We start from the raw sequence: 21,025 nt of genomic DNA on the forward strand, positions 1-21,025 counted from the left end.
ACAAGTAATGAACCTTCTGTATCAGGAACATCTTTCCTAATGTCAACCAGTAGTTCGACGTTGTGTTGTCGATATAGTCTTGACTGACTTCATTGGGATCTCGTCCGTGCAGAGGTTTACTCATCCAGATACGCATTTTTTTGTTCTTAGATGGTTTATGTGCATTTCTAGTTCCCTCCGTTTGATCGGCGTTGTTCGTCCACTACTCAAATCGCGCGATGTAGAGTAGATGTCCCAGCCTGCATCTCAAAATAAGTTCTTAAATTAGTAATCTGTTTTTCCAATTGCTCACTTATATCCATAAGTCCTCGTCCTCCTAAATTCCGCGATCATGTCGTTCTTTCTACTGCACTTGGAAGATGGTGTAGACGATGGTGACGAGATTGCAACACTTGATCATAATATATCTGAAATTGTCTAGAATAACCATTTAAAGAAGCGGGTTGCAAGCACTAAAATCAAAATGGAAAACCTCTCTTTATGGACAACTAGGAAATAATCACGAGAGTGTATGTGGTTTAATCTCTAATGAACTCGGCGCAGATGTATACATTTTGCATACACATTCATATGTACACATATTTCTGTATCATTGGTACGAATTCTCTCGTATCCAAGCCATTCTTAAATCCGAACGGAGCATAGAAAATTCTCTCTTCTAACATCCTGTTGTTGATTGTCGTTGTACGGTAATTTTTGGTAACGTGACAAAAGTTGACTCAGCCAATCAGTTGGTAATATCCCCGTGTCATAAATTGTGTTAAAGAGATCACACAGTGAGTGCTATAATTCATTTTCTCCCAGGAACTTTAGTATTTCAACACTCACCTCATCGGGTACAAGTACTTTTCCATGTTTGCCATGTGTATTGCCCGTGTTATTTTTATCCTCTCCCTTTTTGTAGTCTAGACTTGGGGTAGTTGTTTCTCTTCTTTGGTCCATGAGGTTCAGTATTTCATCTGTCATCCACTCTTATTTTGTTTTTGGTTTTAATACACCCAATCTTGTTTCCTGGACGTTCTTTAATAAATTTTTCATTCTCTTCAAGTTTTCCTCAATATCTTCCTCTTTGCTTGGTGTCCATTTGATGTTTTCTTTTAGTATGTTGGTTATTCATTGTTTTACGGTTGCATTTGCCATCTCTTTTCTCTATCAATAGTAATTGTTTGTTTTTGATGACAAGATCATCAGGCAAAGACACTACTTATCGTTGACACTCTGTCGTGGGACTTTCGTACCAGATCTTTTCATTAAACTTAGCCAAGAAGTTCTGTGCTCTAGATAAAAGCCATCAGCTTTCTAATCGAAGAACAATAATTTCTCCTCACTACGCAGTTACCGTCCCTTAAAACATTTTCGTTTTGCTTGTATCAAGACGGACTAATGACGAATCTTGAGATCTTTCCTATTTGTTCGTGGATTTACATCAGTACACGTTTGGATTTATATAGTTGTTCAGCCTTAACAATTTTCCATTAGGTATGTTTTTCTTCAAGACAGTTATTTTTCATATGAAGGGACTTCTCATCGAGGAGAACACAAAAATTTTATAAGGGCCTTTTTACAGCTCTATTTTCTCTTTCATTCTCAGACATCATATTGTAGAGTAGGTCATGGGATTACTATTATTTTAATCCCCATTAGAGTAGTTTTGTATCTTCCACTTTCGAGAAAAAAGTGGCAGGTTTGCTCTTTTTGTAATTTTATCATAGGTAGTACTTCTGATAGCAGTAGTCCGCTTAGCAGTATTATTCTATCAGTTTTCCCTCAAGAAGCAATTGAAGGTATGCTAGTATCAACACTCTAATCCCTCATGTTCATTAGCTTCCTTCTTTCTTCGGATACGTGTTTCTGTCTCCAGTGATAGTTTTTTTTCACATAAACAACTGACGTACAGGATTTGGCTACGGTACAATAAGTACAATAAATAATAGTAATAAAATACAAAACTAAAATATAAGAGGTTCAAAATATAGCTGAAACAGTTGAATAGGAGAAAAACATATGGGGGTGCAATTTGACTTTACATCTAGTCATGATTTCAGTTATAAAGTGAAAATATGTTATCAAAGGAGGCAAATTATAAAACAATGCCACGCGATGAGCATAAACAAAGATAAAATTCGCAAATTTTTGATTTTTTGTGTGTATTTTAAATTTTCTTTTGTATTTTCGAAATTAAAAATCTCATGCGTTGTCGTTTTACAAACCCACCTCTTTCCCACCTGATATCGTCATAACCACTTCCTTAAAATTCGTGATAAATGAGTTTGATTATTTTTCGTATATTTTATGTAAATCGGATAATGTTAACGACCAAAAGCTTTATATAATTGTTAAAAATCAATAACCTCGTCTGTTACACTTTAGACGTGCAAGGCCGTAGACCTCGTAGATTAACAAGAATTATCAATTGAGTTAATAATTCTTCCGATGGGCGCTTGCCTAATAATCGATTCATAAACAGAACCTTGTTGAAGAATACTATCGACTCCACAGAGTCCTTGGTTTATTACAAAATTTTCCATTAGTTTATCTTATTACATTGAACTTCAAGATTTTTAGTTTAATAAGAAAACAAATAGTACAATTATCGTTTAAAAAAAAAATCAGATAAGTTACAAGCAAGTGCCAGCTACTGTATTTTCGCCTTGCGTTAAAAATTGTATGAGAAATATTGTATCTCTCATCCATGAGAAAGTAACTTTATTTTGTAAATGATTATTTAGTTAGAGAGTTACTTTAATTTTGCTTAAACTAAATAGTTTTGTTATTAGAATCGTTTTCGTGTAGTGTGCAGTAGACATTATTCTTTCACTGCTAATCTTTTATCCTATTCCTTTTAACTCATTATAACTTCAAATAATGTGGTCGTTGTGTTCATTAAATAATCTATATCCAGAGCGAGACAAAAAAGATAGAGTGATTCAGAGGCCAAATTACTGGAAGTGACCTCCTCTATTGGGCTGTGAACTGTGCTACCAACCTCTAGAAAACAAGAAATAATTATAAAGTCTCATTCTCGGTCACACAGTTCACACAATATGATTATTTAATAAAAAAGTGCAAAAAGCCGCGATTTGTAATTGGCAACATATCATTATGTTGAGAAATGATGAAAAGGTTGCCAATGTGAGTCCATAATACTGATGTATACGAGATAGTCAATTCTCACAATCAGCTACATCACTATAGCTCACCACTACCCTTAAGGAATCCATTTACTTAGTATATTTGTAAGTATGTTTTGTACAAGACTAAGCCATATTTAGTAGGAAGTTATTGTCATCTCTTATGAAAATTGAATTCAATACACATTGAATATACAATTATTTTAAAATATCATTATTTTATTTAGCGTGTTCATATATTACTATGGCATGTTTTGAGTTTATGTCCACATAAACCTCAAAAACATGCCATAGTAATATAAGAACATCCATAGACATATAATACAAGATAGACTGATCGTTACAATACTAGCCCGTTGCCACTGTGTGATAGAGAAAACTGACGCAAAGCAGTCCCTGCATCTCTTTCTAATTTGCCAGGTTTATCGACCACGTGACCTAAATGACCGATGAGAAGGTTACGTGGTCGATAAACCCGGCCCATTAGACAGAGATGCAGGGACTGCTTTTCGTCAGTTTTCTCTCTCGCACTGGGGAAACGCGACTGTAAAATATTGATGTTTTAACACCTTAAATACCACAATGTATACTAAAAAAAAAGTTATATCGGCCAAAATATTAAACACATTTACAGTAATAGTTTATGCATTTTAAATAGGTAGTTATACTTTAGTTTGAGTACAAAATCTTACATTTTTATTGCTTTTTAGAATTATTTTAATTGATAAGTGCGTGTACATCTCGTGACCACAAATAACTTTTGGATTCCTGGAGCGATGTAATGCACACTTGCTTCTCGTATAAGACAAGATTGAACCTGTCGTTACTTGTTTATTTTATACATTACATTCGCAAGACAAATGCACTACGTGTTACTTATTTGTTAGTTGTCAGTAGGCTTCTGAAAACATTCTAGGATGTTGCAATATTCTAGAGTTGCTAGCGGTGCCCATAGCTGTATTTTATATGTTAAAATCGTTTTAAGGATCGCATTATATAAAAGCAGTTTGTTATCCAATGTTAATTATGCCATTATGTATTAATGACATTAAGAAATTTAATGCCTGATGAAGATTTTATGTTATTTGCCTTATTGATTGCATATCTTCCTCACAACGTAGCAATTTTCAATAATCTGCGCATCAACTAAATCATTGTTTTATATAATCTTTTATCCTCAAAACTGCCATCAATAAAAGCAATACCTAGTAATCAGCTGCTAATACATATAATAATTTCAAATTTGCCAATGTAGTAATTGCGGATATCATGGTGTAAATATTATCTAAAGTACACTTATCTTTCCTATTTTTAAAATAGTATTCATTTACTTTATTGAGATTTATCTCTTTTTACGCTAATTGAGATACATTTGTGATTCATTTGCCGAAACAGTTAAAGTAATGAAAACGTCATACAGCAAATTACTAATGTTTTCCAAAGTATTATCAACTGTACCAATATTTAATGTTTTTCTTATGTAACAGATCATTCATACGGCATCACTAATATAATATGTGCCAAATCACACTTGTACAGCAAAGTTGTCTGACGTGATAGTCTAAATTACCACTCATTTTTTAAAAGTTTTTGTTGATTGCTTTCAGAAATATTACTAATTTATTACAAACCTTATTCTTGAGATAGCATGCATTATCAGACATTGGCGATCACAATTCACATTTATACGCATTTCATTAACTGTCGCTCTAAAATGTCCACATTATATCATTATCTTACTCACATTATATCCATCTAAATACTGTTTACTTCGGATTTTAGTGTCTCTTACAACTGTACGTTTATAAATTGCAGTATAAGGTCTTACTTAGACTTCTTCACACACTTGCTTCTTCTGAACAGCTTCTTTACACTACTGACTATCGAGATATTTTATGTGAAACACTTTTGTATTTCTGTGGTGTACGTAATTAATAAATGCCTTGTCAATATGTAAAATCGGCTTCATTTTTTTACATACTCATTTATTACTGACTTCCGAATGACTGCAGCAGACGAGTACCGATAGTACTTGCTACTAGTACTAATCTACTATTTGAGGTTTATATATCATCTGCTTTTTGATTTAATATTATTTTTATTAGCTTGTTTTTTTGGCATGTTAGGAACCACATTTGTCAAATATATAAATACTATATAAAACTTGATTAAGTAAAGAAATTTGTCAATGTAAGTCGAACAATAGAACGGACTGGATATTTCGGGCCTTAATACCCCTGTCGAAGTGTAAGCAATTGCCGGATTCAAATACTTACTGCTCGCTGGACTAATTAAAATTAAATAATGAAACGAACTGTACTTGGAAACATCAATTATTTTTCTGTAGAGTATTTTACAGACCTTTTAAAAAATCTTATTATATTTCAACCATTTCAGCTGTGTTAGAGAGTGGATATAATATTAATTCTTTTTTTTTTCAGACTTATCCGGACTGGGCAGGCAGCAAAAACGTAATGTTATCATCCTTCTTTTGGGGTTACGTGCTAACCCAGATTCCAGCCGGTCAACTTGCCGAACGCTTCGGTCCAAAATTATTTTTATCCGGAGCGATGATGATTTGCTCACTATTTTCAATACTCATTCCTATTTGCGGTGCTCAATTCGGATATCTAGGAGTAATGTTTTGTAGAATAATTCAGGGATTGATGCAAGGATTTATCTATCCATCCATTCACCATTTGATCAGCGCCTGGGTGCCGCTCAGTAGCAGAGCCAAAATCGCCGGATTCGTATATGCAGGTAAGGCAATAGATTTTGGTTGCATTATTTAAGGCCAGTGTTGTCTGTGTAGCTGATGTAGAGTAGGTAGCTGGTACATAGTATATTACAGTTTTCACTGCCTTCCCTCTCTTAAACCCTTCCCATTTATCATCTTATCGTCATTCCATTCTCAGTCTCTCATATCACGTTTTAAAAATAACTTCGTCTATAGGACCTTTTTGGCCAACCTATCTTCCTTTCTAATCTGGGGACTACATTCGGATATTTTTTATCCCTCTGATATATACATATAACTGTCTTATCTTACATGTCCATACAAGTTTGAATATTTTCTCTTCTTCATGTTAATATTTCTTTTTATATTGATGTTTACTGTCTATTTCCACATTCCACTTTTTGGTCCAATCCTAACATTCTTTTCTCCCAACATTTTCGAAGGAATTCCATCTTTGTTGCAGCAATCTTATTACTATTTGTTTTATTTATAATCCTGCAAATATTTGGGGGTCATTTTCAACAAGAAGGGAAATAGCGCAGATGAAATCAGGGAAAGAAATCAGGGAAAGAATAAACAAGGGCAGAGCAGCGACCCGTGCCTTAAACTCTCTTCTCTGGCAAAAAACAATTCGACGAAAAACCAAAAAACACATTTACGGTAGTATAGTTCAAAGTATTACACTTTACGGTTCGGAAGTATGGGACGTCACCAAAGCTAATAAAAACAAACTTATGACGACAGAAATGGATTATCTGAGACGAAGCTGCGGTAGATCGAAACTGGAGAGAGTTAGAAACGAACAAATAAGAAACGAAATGAAAATGGAGAGAAATATCAATGATGACATAGAAAGAAAACAATTAATCTGGTTCGGACATGTTAAAAGAATGCCAGAGTACAGATGGCCTAGGAGAGTACTGGAATGGATCCCTCCTGAAAGAAGAAAGAGAGGACGACCACGGAGAAGTTGGCGCAACGATATTGATGAAGCAATGGCGGCAAGAGACTTAGAAGAGGCAACTGCATATGACAGAAAAAGATGGAAATTGGGGGCGGAGAAGCGGCGACAGCCGTAATAAATCCGTTATTATATATATATATATATATATATATATATATATATATATATATATATATATATATATATATATATATATATATATTTATTTATAATCACATTTTCTACACCGTTTATCGTTGCACAAATTTGTCCTGAGATCTATTTACAGTCAAGAAAAGACAATCGTAAATAATAGATCCCTTTCTATTTCAACAATTCTGCTCGAACTGTACTACATATATTGTTTTTTCATTTATTTCTACGTTTGCACTTTATTAACAAAGTTTTTTTTCAAATTTATTTGGTAATATAAAACTACTCCAGGACAGGAAGGACAATCATTATAAGTAACTTTTTGTGAAGTTTTACGTTTATCTTTTCAGTTTATCTTATATAGTTTTCAAAATACATTTTATAAATTAATCTCTATTTTTCTTGGAAGAAAATAACTGATTAATCCATTTGTTTGTTGGCATTTTCTTCTCCTCTAATCTCTTATATCCCAACTTCCCTAATTTCAGCCTTACGGTGAAAATTCAAGTTTATGATAATAAATTTGAATACATATTTAAAGATGTGAAAGTTACTTTCACGTTGTTCTTGTATATAATAATTCTAAGATTTCATAATGATTTAGATTTTCTCTGAGAATCATACTACATTGCTCTAAAAATAGAATAATTTAAATTATGCATGCAGTTCAATTGTGTATAAGCTTTAAGTGACGAGAATAGAACCTAAATTTAAAGTTGTTGTATATGTATATAAAATGTAATTTATTTTTGATTATTAAATAAATTATTGGATTTGCTGAAACATTACGGTATAGAGAAGACAGGGTAATGATTTTTTACGATCCAAAAATATCTATTGTAATAGTAATAAATATAGTACTTAAAAACATAAAGACGAGGAACAGAAACACGGATAAAAGTAGTACTTTTTCATACGCCCTATTCATTGGTACTACATTCGATGTCTTGGAACTGTTTCCTTGTCATTAAACTATCATTTTGCTAAATTGGCTTGCAGCTCCAATAGAAAATATTTAATTATGTGCAAAGAATATGCGAACATATTATGTGTTATATTTTCTTTCGACCTTTTGTTCTGATCAAACATAGCTGCCAAAGAAGAGAGGATGTAAAGATTCCTGTCCTTATATTCTTTGCACGTCATTTTATACATTCATTACAGTAATAAGTTGCAAATTGAGAAAGATGAACAAGTAGCGGAAAGATACCAGTATAAGAACAATGAGCTAATCAATACCTTAGATACGGAACCCGAGCCCACAATAATCAGATACTAGGAAACGAAGAGTTTCGACTTAATACGGGTTGGCTCACTGCTGAGTGCGGAGAAGCTACTAGAATAAAAAATCATGTATATACTGTCATGCAACAAAGAAAAGCGAAAAATAAAAGAGAATATAAGACTAAAATGATAGAAGAGTTGGAAACCCTTACGAACCACAATGATGCGACAAGGTGTTACATAAAGATAAAAGGCACACGAATTTAAATCGAGAGTAAACCTATGTAGAGACAAGGATGGAAAGTAGCTAGTTAAGAGAACATGCTAAAGAAAAGAGCGAGGTATTTCAAGAATACGCTATGTACTAATAATGATAATGTTGACTCTCCTGTCCAACTAAACTGTGATGAAAATCAGGACGAAGTCAATCCATCAACCTTACAGGAAACATTTAAAGCTATCCAAAAAATGAATAACAACAGAGCAAAACGAACTGATGAAATCCGGATAGAACTCACCGAAAAATAGAGCGAAGTATTGTGGTGAGCACCTAACCAAGCAAATCCACAAGATAATATATAGTAAGGGGATAGTAAGAAGAGTAAATGCTTGAGGAATGGAACATTCGCTCTGACTGTTCCAAAAGCGTTATCCGCTTTTGGAACGCACAGTACTCTCTCTAACATAAGTACATAACAGTACAGATACTCTCTAACATAATTTTTACACGTCTGACCCCATGGTCTGATGAAATGCTTAGCGGATATCAAATTGGATTTAGACCAGGAATATTAAGAGCAAACCAGATTTTCGTATTAATGCAGATGCTTGAAAAGATCAGAGAAGGCAGATCCTTGAGAATTTGATATCGCCACCTTTCACCTATTTTAAAACAATATAACACTTCGGAATTCCTGCCAAACCGATAACATTGGTAACGATGAAAATATCAAAAGTCACATTTAAAGTAAAAATCCAAAATACCTATTCTGAAGAATTCAGTACAAATAGAGGCCTGAGACACAATTTTTAATAAATCTGCCCAAATATTAGCATCCGCAGATGACGTGGAGTTTGTCGCTTGATTTAAAATCTAAAGAGATCCAACGCGGGTCTGGTAATCAACAAAAATAAAACTAGGCTCATGGCATCAGTGACAGGTCACAGAAATATACACATAGGACATAACTTTAACCTTGGTGACTATAATTTTAAAGTTGTTGAACAATTCTCTTATCTGAGGAAAGTTCTGAGTTTTGAGTACTATGTCTAATAAATGAAAATGGAACTTGGCTTCGTCGATATAACTTTGAACTATACAACTATACATTAAGTATAAAGAATTTGCTGAAACTAGAGATATACATAATTACTATGCAATAAAAACTTGACGCCTACGGTGGACAGAACATCTAGCCAGAGCAAATGAAAGCTACCCTGCAAGATGTATTTTACTGGCGAAGCCTGAGGGAACTAGGCGAAGAAGTAGGTCAAGGTTGAGATGGAGGGATGGTCTAGATGAGAATGCTACGTAGATGGGTGTTGTCAACTGGTATCAAGCTGCACAGAATAAAACCGAATGGAGGAATCAGCTTAGGAAGGTCGACCCTTACTCGACGTAGCACCAATGATGATGAGAATGAATAAGTTGCAAATTATTTTTAAATGATTGGTCTTTTTGAATACTTTAGTAAAAATATTAGACGCTATCTATAATTTGCCAGCTAATATTTGCTTCTTTTAAATACTTCATCCAATAGTATCAGTCCGGTAAATTTTAGGTCAGCTAAGAAAGTCGTAGACCAACAACAGTGTCTTTGAAATAGAACAATATAATTATTTCGTTAAAATCTAAATTATTTGTCGCTGCTCGATACTACCACATAGAATTATTGTATTTCCCGTCGCGGTCGGGTCATAACTTGTAGAATTTTAATTTCTTCAATTAGAAAGATGTTAATAGAAATCTATTTGACGTTTGCGTGAGCAAGGAAGGTTAAAAAAATTAAGTTTGTCAATCAACCAATTATGATGCAATTTTATAAATAGTAACTTGGAAGTCATATATTGTTCTTAGATTAACAGATAATTAATTAGTTTTAATTTGTCGCTGAATTTGTAACATTTTAAGAAAATAACATCAAATTTGGGTGTAACATCAAAACCACAATATACATTTTTTTAATGTTGTATATTAAAATGGAACATTGTTTTGCCGTCGATCTTAATTTTTTCACAAATTTCATCACTTATTTCGTCTTCCTTTCCATTTTTAGCTTCTTTTCTTCCGGTTCCATTTGATGTAATATCTAATTCATTTTTTATTTTTCCTGAATGTTCTTCGGCATTCGTTATGCTTGCCTAAATAAATTATTTTGTTTGAATGTCAACAAACTGGCAGGTAATCGTGGATTAGATTTAATTTTTTAATTATTACATTCCTATTTATGCAAAAGAACCATTGTAGCACAGTGGTTATACTTGTTATGTATATTTTTATTAAATCAGAACAATGTATTTTTTAGGTGGTCCTCTTGGTACAGTCATTGTGATGCCCATTGTGGGATACATTTCAGGCTCAAAACTAGGATGGCAGACTGTCTTTTACTTATTGGGAGGCGTTGGTTTTACGTGGACAGCTTGTTGGATCTTCTTGGGATTAGACAGTCCACATCAACACAAGAATATCTCCCAAGATGAGCTCAAGTTCATTCAAGATGGCATTATTACCAACAAGAAAAAAGAGGTATTATAAACGCTACAACTTATCATATATTATTATGATGATTTATAGGTGTTGTGATCGTTTATTACAATGTTAGTGTTTTTTGTTAATTTAGCAATTACCGACGCCTTGGAAAGATATCCTTAAATCAGTTCCATTTTGGGCGATTTTGGTGTGCCACTTCGGCGATCTCTGGGGCTTCTGGACGATGCTTACAGAAATACCAACATACATGGACAAAATTCTAAAATACGACATCGCATCGGTAAGTATTGGATAGAAAGAAGTTAGGGTGTAGAATCTTCAACACGTATTATTTTTTTACAGAACAGTACTTTGACTGCCCTTCCGTATCTAATCTATTGCCTGTTGAATCTGGTGATGAGTCCTATTGCTGATTACCTTATTACCAATAAGATTACTTCTGTTGGTGCTAGTAGAAAAATATTTAACAGTATAGGTATGAACCTATGCCCTAAACGATATTTTATTCAGATACTGGAATCACTTTGTATTACAAATCCAAATAGCATAAAACTTTGTTTTTAGTTTTAATGAAAGCAAATATCAAAAAAAAAATTTGTACTGTAGTTTAAAGCAAAGTCTTACCGGTTGTTATCATTTCCATTTTAGTGTATCATTCCAAGCCACAGTCAGAAAATTGACCATTTCATTGTTTCATCTTTCAAATAGATTATACATAACATTAGTCGATAAATATTTTCTCCGTCGCCTTAATACGTTGGTCCTCCGAGCCGGATAATTGGTTTTAGTTTGTTATCATCCTGAAATCGTCGACGAATATTTTCTCCCATCGCCTTTATACACCCTTTATTTTTATTTTTTCACCACATTATAAAAATAAATTATTTTTATAAGTTTTATATTTCTAATAATATTCCGAACTGTAAGATGTTTTGACACCGAAAAGCTGTCCTGCGTTAACACGTTTTGTGCCAGTTAGAAAAACGTAATTTAGTGTGTTTTAGTAAGAATTAAAAAAAATAAAATTTAATTTAACTGTTAGAATGAACTGATAACAGATACAATTTTTGTGCCATTTGGAATATGTTGTTTAAATAAAAACAATGTCAGCTAAAATAATTTCGTTAATAACGACCAACTAATATTTAGTTGATTAAAATTTCACCAAATTTTAAGGACGTTGTGTAAGATAAGATTACAAAGTTATAACAAATATATTACATAAATTATATACAAAAAGTACATATCCAGTATTAATTAAGGACATATTCATTTTTATCTATTTTTTATTATTTCTTAATGTATTATTTCATACAACATTCACATACATAGTGGTCCACAGTACTGTACAATTAGATTAAATTGACGCGAACATTTTAATTTACGAGATAATATTTTAAGATGTATTTGAACTTTTTTGACACAAAAAACCAATGTGTTCGTATTTTCGCTACTAAACACCACCACTAGTGTTTTGCATATTTGTTTATTTTCAACTGCTAAAAACCTTTTCGATTTCTAAATAGAGTTGTCTTATTAAGACTCATTGGTTGACTGTATTCAAAAAACATATTCAAATATATCTCTTTTACATGAACACTAGCTAACCTATTTTTTTATCTCATTTTTTAGGTGTATTCATACCGTCTGTTGCCTTACTTACTCTGTGTTTTATTGGTTCAGAAGAAAAAGCCTTAACAGTATTTATGTTGGTTATAGCAGTAGGTTGCAACACCGGTATTTTAATTGGTTTCCACGTGAATCACATAGATATCGCACCCAACCATGCGGGTACTCTCATGGGAATGACTAATGCAATTGGAAATGTGGCCGCTATTCTGGCGCCTTTGGCTGTGGATCTGTTTAAACAAGTGGGCGGTTATGAAGAAGTAAGTATTTTCAATAAAATAACTTTATTAAACTGAAAATAAATTATTCAATAAATTAGATATAACAAAAATCAATTATGGTAAACTTCCGTTTAAAAGGATCAATACTACCGACATATAACACTAATATTATGTAGCAGTAACTAATACTTAGCAGATAGGCTGCCGAATAAATGAATCGTTTTGCGGATACGAAGTCTCACGACTCGGAGCGAGAATACGCCATTCGCGCAACCTTATTATTTTTAGCGTCTGCTGTACTAACCGGCAACAATACATCAAAACTTTTCTTAACTCTACTGGAATATTTTCCTAAGGCAGTGATTTCTTTTGAATTACATTACATTAGATACTACATTAGATAGTAATAAAAAGAAAAAGTGATAAACATTCAGGAAACCAGGAAATGGTCCGATGTTAATCTGACATTGCAGCATTTTCATTCACCACAGAGCCACAAATGTTTACAAATGACAGGGAATATTGCGAGTCGCAACCTTTTTACTAACAAGTCCTCCTTAAAGAGTGTGAAAACGGGCCAACGGGTTTGTCCCATGTAATATTGTATTGAAACTCTTTGTGGAAATTACCATGTAAGCGCTTAATAGGCGAGCAGAAAATTATTTTAGAAATAATCTCAAACGTCAGATTTTGATTCTTCTTGATTGGAATATCCTTTGCTTGAAAAACGGTTCAAAATTTATCTAAGTAATATGTGTTTAGCCAGAAGATCAATATAGTCATTAAAATTAATTTTAATTGCTCAACGACTACTAATCATCGAAATCATTTGTCATACGCAAAAGTAAATAGTTGAAAATTTATTTGATACAATACTTTAATTGCTTATTCAAACAATATGCTCTGAAAAAGACCTAAATACTTAAAGGAAACTCTCGACAGGACAAAAAACTTTGTGATGTCTTGTCTCATCGTTTGGATATAAGAAGGATATGTTCCCGCTACAAAAATCAGATGGTTCCTACGTCTATAGTAGGTTACTTGTGATCGGCTAGTAAAGTAAAACTTCCAAAGATTCGTGAAGTTGCGGTCAAAAATTCTCAGTGATTAAAACACTAGCATAAGTGTATTCTTTTATTGAAAGTCGAGCTTTTTAAACCGTTTGCGGACTTTTTTAATCTCAACATTCTTTGTGGTTGTCTTTTTAAAGACGAATCACATGCCATGATTTTTCTGACGAATATTCTTAAGTTAAAGTTGATTTCATGTAAACGAATGAACTATCTTACAATAAGGTCGTCCCAGGAACGCAACTCAGCAATATTGGCAATATCATTTTAAAGTCGTCTACTTTAAATTGATATTATATTAATATTGTTAGAAGAATACCATGGTTAAAAACCTGAGGAAATGGTTCTCCACAACAACTAATTTATTTAAAACATCAGTTAATAAAATAGTTATAGCCAGAATGATCGCCAATATTCGAAACGAATAGCCGCTTATACGTATTTCGACGTCTTTAGGTCTCCTCAGAGCGGTATAGCCACCACTCTGAACCAAAACAAAAATCTTTCTCGTCCTAGACAATAATTATCAAAATAACTATATACGGACGTTACGACGCCATCTAAAAACAAAAAGAGAAATCAAACAATTTCTACCTGGCGAAACGAAAACCTGGCGAAAAAATATTTAAAATATTTGAAAAAGCGAGAACACATTTTTACCGCACCAAACTGAAACGTTCTATGTACGAAAATGTGAACGCGCAGCCCAATTGCTGGAGTGGAAACGCTACTTGCCGGAAACTATACGTGCATGATAATATGCCGCGACCTTAGAGAAAATTAAATTATTAGAAGAATTTTTCATGAAGTAACAAAAAACAAAATTTGTTTAATTTATTAACGTTTTGTATTTTTCAAACGATTTCCAAAGTGCAAATTGAAACATCAATTTTAAACTTAAATTGTGGCTTATTCCTAAGAAAAATAGTAATTTTAATATCGAATAACAAAAATATCTTTTTGCCTTTTGACAGTTAATTAAAATTTATGTTTATTTTCAGAGTGATAAAGAACTGTGGAACATCGTTTTCATCACCGCGGCAGTACTATTCTCGACAACCGGTCTCTTCTACGTCTTCGGAGCTTCCGGAGAAATCCAACCATGGAACGACAAACGACCAAAACAAGAAGATAATGTTCCAGAGAAAGAACCGATGTACCAAAATGGTACCTGAGACTATGCTGTCTTTTGTTCCGGAATATTCATACAAAATAGTTGATAAGCCAAAGTCGATATTGCTCTGTTGTAATTGTTGTCTTTGTTGAAATGTCTTATCAATATTTTTAGATACGTTTTTTACATATCTATGGACTTACGAATTAATTCGATAAGGGTTTTTTTTAGAACAACTATAATTTATTTATTAAACCTTTTTTAAGATATTACGATGTTATTATTTATTACCCTGCACGTGGAAGACTCAAATAAAATATAAAGGAGAAATTATACATATTTTTAACAGCACTAAGCCAAGGAATAACATGCTGGAACTTGATCTTTGGGATCTGTCGAATCTTATATTTCAACATAGCTTGCCATTAAAAGTCGAAATATTAATATAGATTTAATTTTTACTAAATAGAAGATTGATCATGTGTTTATGCTGACTGGTAGATAACTCGTTCGCATACGATCTTCTTATAGTATCATCTTCATTGAGGATAACAATTACAGCGAAGTCATCTCTATATTGGGCAGTAGTAAGTGTGAGTCCAACTGTCCATCGAGTTTTGGAAAGTTTGTATCTTCTCAGCCAGCCTCCTATTTTCTACCTATAAGTTTTATGCCAATGTTATAAATCAACTTTACTTATTTATTGAACATATTTGAAGAACGAGTGATGCCTTTCTTATTGTACCTTTGTCTGCATCTTGTAAAGCTGTATGGAAAATATGTATCCTAAGTAATAGTAATAGATTATAATAAGTGCAAAAACAAGCTACTAATCACTGAATATGCAAAATATCCAAAATGTCCAAATTGAAGAGAAAACACAACAAGAAAAGGACGAAAACGTGTGTGTGTGTGTGTTATATTGGTACTGGAGAAGAAAACAAAAGTTAGGACTAAGACACCTATTTGCAAAAAATAATGAGAGACAGAATAAGACATTTTTAAGTTAATTTTATTGTACAAAAAGTCTGCTAGTAGTGCATTATTTTGTCAAGAATTTGCTTTCCTTATTTCATTTTCACTTCATTTTGAAAAAATTATCCAATGTCATATCTGCAGAAGTTACATATTGGCATACATTTATTATTTTTACTGTATCTAACAGAAGTGGGAAAAGTCCAAATCTAACGAAATGCTTGTCTGTTTTTGTTGGACTTGAAGGAAAAATTAAATTCTGATATTTTATACATTTGCTAAAAGTAGGAAACATTCAGAAATTTTAATGCCGTTGCAACCAATAGTTTTCTCTACTTCATATTTGAGTTAGATGAGGGGGAGATATCCCGCAACTTCGGGCTTGTCAAAGAAAAATTCCACATGCAATGATATCGAATAAACAATTGATCCTCTTATATTTCTACCAGGTAAACTGACTTGAATGCTTCTAGAGACTTCGTTGAACAAGTGAACAAATATGCATATCTGAGAACAATGATTAACTCCACAAATGATTACATTCAGGAGATCAAAATCAGAATAGAAAAGGCTAAAGCAAATTTCAACAAAATAAGAAGAGTGCTATGTACAAGGGATTTAAAATTGGAACTAAGTTAGGTTGGCGAGGTAGGTACGTTTTTTTGACTTTGTTTTATGGAATGGAATCTTGGACCTTGAAGGCGACATCAATGAAAAAACTGGAATCATTCGAGCTGTGGGTGTATAGAAGAATTCTGAAAATATCGTGGACAGAACACGTCACAAAGAAAATGGTTCTTAGAAGAATGAATAAAGAAATAGAAATTTTAAATACAATTAAAACAAGTAAATTGGAACATCTCGGACATATTACACGTGGAGAGAAATACACCTTGCTCCAACTGATTATGTAGGAAAAGATCCAAGGAAAGAGAAGCATAGGGAGGCGTAGAATATCATGGCTGCGCAACCTGAGAGAGTGGTACTTGGACTTCTCCAAACTAAACAAGACCCGAAGTAAATTGATTTTTGGAAGGGGCTGCACTTGTTACATATCAAAGCAAAATGTGATTGAATCTGAAAACACTTCTCTTGCTAACTTATAAAAAAATTTTCTCTTTTTTCGCTTTTTTCTTGTTATTCTTTGCTATTATAATTTTATAGAGGAAATTCCGATATTGAATTTTGTTCTTAAAATATTGGCAAATATCGTCAAACTAGATATTTATTATCTCTGCATTGCGAGTTATTGAGTTTATGTAAGAAATATATATATATATAGATCACTAGATCACTTGAGAAAGGCACTCTACCGAAACAGCTGTAGTGATAAAATATTATAATAGATTTTGTGAAAGTTTTGAAAACAAAGTTTTCAGTGTTTCGTTGTTATATAAAATAAATTTCCATTAAGTAACGGTCGAATTCATCACTTATCTAAACCAAGTACTTTTTACTTTAAAAACATTAAAAATTGGATTTATTTATTTTTGTGTATTGTTAACAGTGTATTTGTCCAATTGTAACCCACCATCGTGTAGATTTGTACAGTTGTGGGGCACATTTCGACAATTCAAATAAACATTTGTCAAAGCTTCATAAACAAAAAATGAATTAATATAGAAAGTACTTACGAACGATATTTATTGTTTATAAAATGAATATGTTTTACAAAGAAGTTATTTATTAGTATAGGGAAAAATGAGATATTAAACTTTGTGTAAGACGCTTGCAGAGATGTTCCCATGGTCTCTAAAGGTATGGGAAGTTTTGCCACAATATCGGCTCTAGATATAGTGCCAATATTATTTTAGGATAGGATAATAAAAGCCACTGTTCAGTTTTTAACATAAAAATTGTTAGTACCTTATCCACTAGTTCTTCTACACTGCGCACAAAGTGAACAACACTTTTCTTTGTTGCAAATTTTATCAACACGAAGTCGCCTGCAAGAACTTCCTCATTATCTAAAAAACCCTTTATTTCCTCTTAATCACTGTGCAATTCTATGTCAGAATCTGAATTACAATCAGACATTGTAGCACATATATCAGATTCTGAGGAACTAGAGTAAGATGAGTTTTTCTTTGGTCTTTTTTTAGCCTTTATTGTGAAGGTTTTAATTTTTCACTACCGTTAATTTTCCTTTTTACAACTTTGATTATTAGTTTGTTATTCCTTTCATTCTCTTCAGCTTCTACTCTATTTTTGCTGGTATACTAGTATATGTGCATGGCTTTCCCTTTTTTCTACCATGCCTGTTCTGCTTTGGTTGCAATGTAGAAAATGGTCGAACATCTACTAATTTTGTACGTTTAGGAGATTGTGTTACTCTCAGGTAAGAATCTTGGCTGAAAACATTTGTCAGCACCTCTTCCTACCAAGTCCGTACTAAATTCCAGAATATCAGCTCCCTTTAGAGGCATTTCGGGAGTACGAGTAAGAGCTAAATAGTTTGTAGCATTTATTTCAAAATCCCCAGAAGATATTATTGGTGCACGGTTATTTTACACTTGTAAACTTGTGGCTGTTTACTGATCAGATTCCAGCTTTTTTTGAGCCTTTGTAATATAAATGGGAGTACATGATAACATATGTATGGCTGGACGGAAATTTGCAATGTCGTAGATCTTTATTGCTTTGCCAGGGTTCGACAAAATGAAGTCTTTAGTGACTAAACTTGGTGGGTGTTCACGCCGCTGGGTGTCTATCAGAAGTGACACAGTTCTTTGAAATGATTGAGAAAGTAATTATATTTTTTTGGACTCTATTTACCGTTGGGATATATTGACAGAACATTTAGGTTTAAAAAAGTTGTTAAAAGCCTTTCATTAGCAAGATGGTCAGCCAGAACTAATGCTTTGAGCGCCTTGCATGTAGGTCATTGTAGAAGCGTTGATATCCATCGCCACATATATAGAACAAGCACAGGAAACTAGAGTACAAGCCCTTAGTCTGTCCAAAATATTGAAAAACTACAATTTATTATACTAACAAAATTTGGAGCTTTATGTTGGAAACAATAGATAAAACAAACAATTATCTTCATAAAGAAACAATAACACTGGACGTTGCATTTAATTTGTCTAGTGCACTTAATCATTATATAATTAGATTCAGGGATAAATTTGATTAGTTCGAATCGTCCGCCAAAGAAAAGTACCCCGAATCTGACTATAAAGACCTGTCTCAAAGAACTATACGTAGAAGCTGACGCTAGACTTTTTTTTTATGACTGCCCCATCAACATAACTGAATGGAAAGGAAAGCTTCAGAGTCGAAACCTTTATCTCCATTATATATACCGTGGACGTTCATCTAAAACAGCGATTAAGTTAGTATAAAAACATTAGTCAACGCTTTGGATTATTTTTTTGCTTGAAAACTCAAAATTTCTGTCGAGTTGAGACAAAGTTGCAAAGAATTTGCTGAAATCTATTATGAAGACATAAACGAGAAAGAGTAGAAATGAAATGTCTGCATTTAACAGACTACTTGAAAATTAATCAAAGTAAAAATGAAGGAACTAATAGTATTCTGGAAATATATTATCTTTTAAAAGAGAACAAAATTGAAGACATCTTTCCTAATGTAGAAATGAGAATCTTTTTAGGCATGATGGTAACAAACTGTAGTGGGGAATGCTCCTTCTCCAAATTAAAGCGAATAAAAAATGAATTAAGAAGTACAATGCTTCAAGAGAGATTAAACAGTTTGTTGCTAATAATGTCGATAGAATTTGATATACTCGAAAACATAGATTTAATATAAGGACTAATCTTTTTCTTTTTTTTATGTAGATATGACTGTTTGTTTTTCATTGTGCCTCCAGTAAGTTGTCATTCGTATCGTTTTCATGGTCTACCTACTTATCATCTTCCTATTGGGGAATCATCTCTTCCGCCTTTACCACTCTATTTGTTGTCATTAGGCTTATTATGATCGTTCCATTCTACTCTTCTATTTCTGACCCAGTCCTTGATGTTCTCCACCTTGCATCTACGTCATATACCGGTACTTCTAGCTCGGTTTGGTAGTGTTTTACCATTAAGTGTTTTCATCTCTGCTGTTTCTAACATCCTTTTTGTCCTCTCTGTGTCAGATCGTGTTTATATGTAATTACTGGTCTGATGACCGTTTAGTAAATTCTGCCTTCATTTCTTTTCCGATATTTTTATTTCTGCATATTGTTTCATTCAAGCAACCTGCGGCTCTGTTTGCTCTATTCGCTTGATCTTCCACTTCTGTTTCGAGCTTTCCGTAGCTAGATAATGTGATGCCTAGATATTTAAACCCCATCACTTGTTCTATTACCTGAACTTCCAGCTCAAATTTACATCTTAGTAAATTTGCTGTTATAAACATGCATTTTGTCTTTTTTTGGGGAAATTACCATGTTAAATGTTCTGGCAGTTATATTAAATTGGTACAGCATACGTTGTAAATCATCTTCACTTTGAGAGAGTAATATTGCGTCGTCTGCATAGAAGATTATTTTAAGTTGTTGTTTTTTATTATTTCATCCATAGTCAGGTTGAACTATAAAGGACTCAGCGAATCTCCCTCTGTCGGGAGTCTTATCCCATTGCCAGCTTCAATATGGTCAGTAATTTCTTCTTCTACTTTTACTTTTATTGTGTTGTTTTGGTAGATATTTTCGATCGTTTTGATTATTCCTAAAGGTATCTATCTCTCTTGTGTACAATAAGTGGATAACGTCCTTTAATTTGACCGGGTCAAATGCCTTCTTAAGGATAAGGACGTGGGTGCTAATTACTTTGTGTGTATTACATTATTTTAATTATCTATTCAAAATACATAATCATGATCAACGCCAGTAACCTGTACACAAAACTCCTGAAGAAATCGAAGAAGAACCTAACATACTCGAGAATGAAATAAGACTGGCGATTAATAAACTCAAGTATAAAAAAAGCACATAAAGCAACATAAAGAATGGATGAATGAGGAAATACTACAGTTGATGTGTGAAAGAAGGGTACACAAAACAAATAATCCGATAAGATACAAAGAAACAGATAAACTGATAAAAAAGAAAATAAGAGAAGCTAGAGAAAGATGGCTAAGTGAGCAATGCCAGGAGTTGGAACAACTGGA

General features: G+C 33.0%; 1 protein-coding gene across 1 annotated transcript in view; it reads left to right on the top strand.

Moving 5' to 3' along the window:
* The window catches only part of LOC140437246 (putative inorganic phosphate cotransporter), a 99,658-nt gene extending 84,457 nt beyond the window's left edge, over positions 1-15,201 (top strand). The window contains exons 4-9 of the mRNA XM_072526652.1: positions 5,573-5,891; positions 10,714-10,934; positions 11,029-11,178; positions 11,241-11,373; positions 12,531-12,787; positions 14,820-15,201. Of these exons, the coding sequence (XP_072382753.1) occupies positions 5,573-5,891; positions 10,714-10,934; positions 11,029-11,178; positions 11,241-11,373; positions 12,531-12,787; positions 14,820-14,993 (1,254 nt within the window). The 3' untranslated portion in view covers positions 14,994-15,201. The remainder of the gene's footprint in view (positions 1-5,572; positions 5,892-10,713; positions 10,935-11,028; positions 11,179-11,240; positions 11,374-12,530; positions 12,788-14,819) is intronic.
* Positions 15,202-21,025: the final 5,824 nt, after the last annotated feature.

The sequence above is a fragment of the Diabrotica undecimpunctata genome, chromosome 3 (genome assembly GCF_040954645.1).
Source record: "Diabrotica undecimpunctata isolate CICGRU chromosome 3, icDiaUnde3, whole genome shotgun sequence".
Taxonomy (NCBI): Eukaryota; Metazoa; Arthropoda; class Insecta; order Coleoptera; family Chrysomelidae; genus Diabrotica; species Diabrotica undecimpunctata.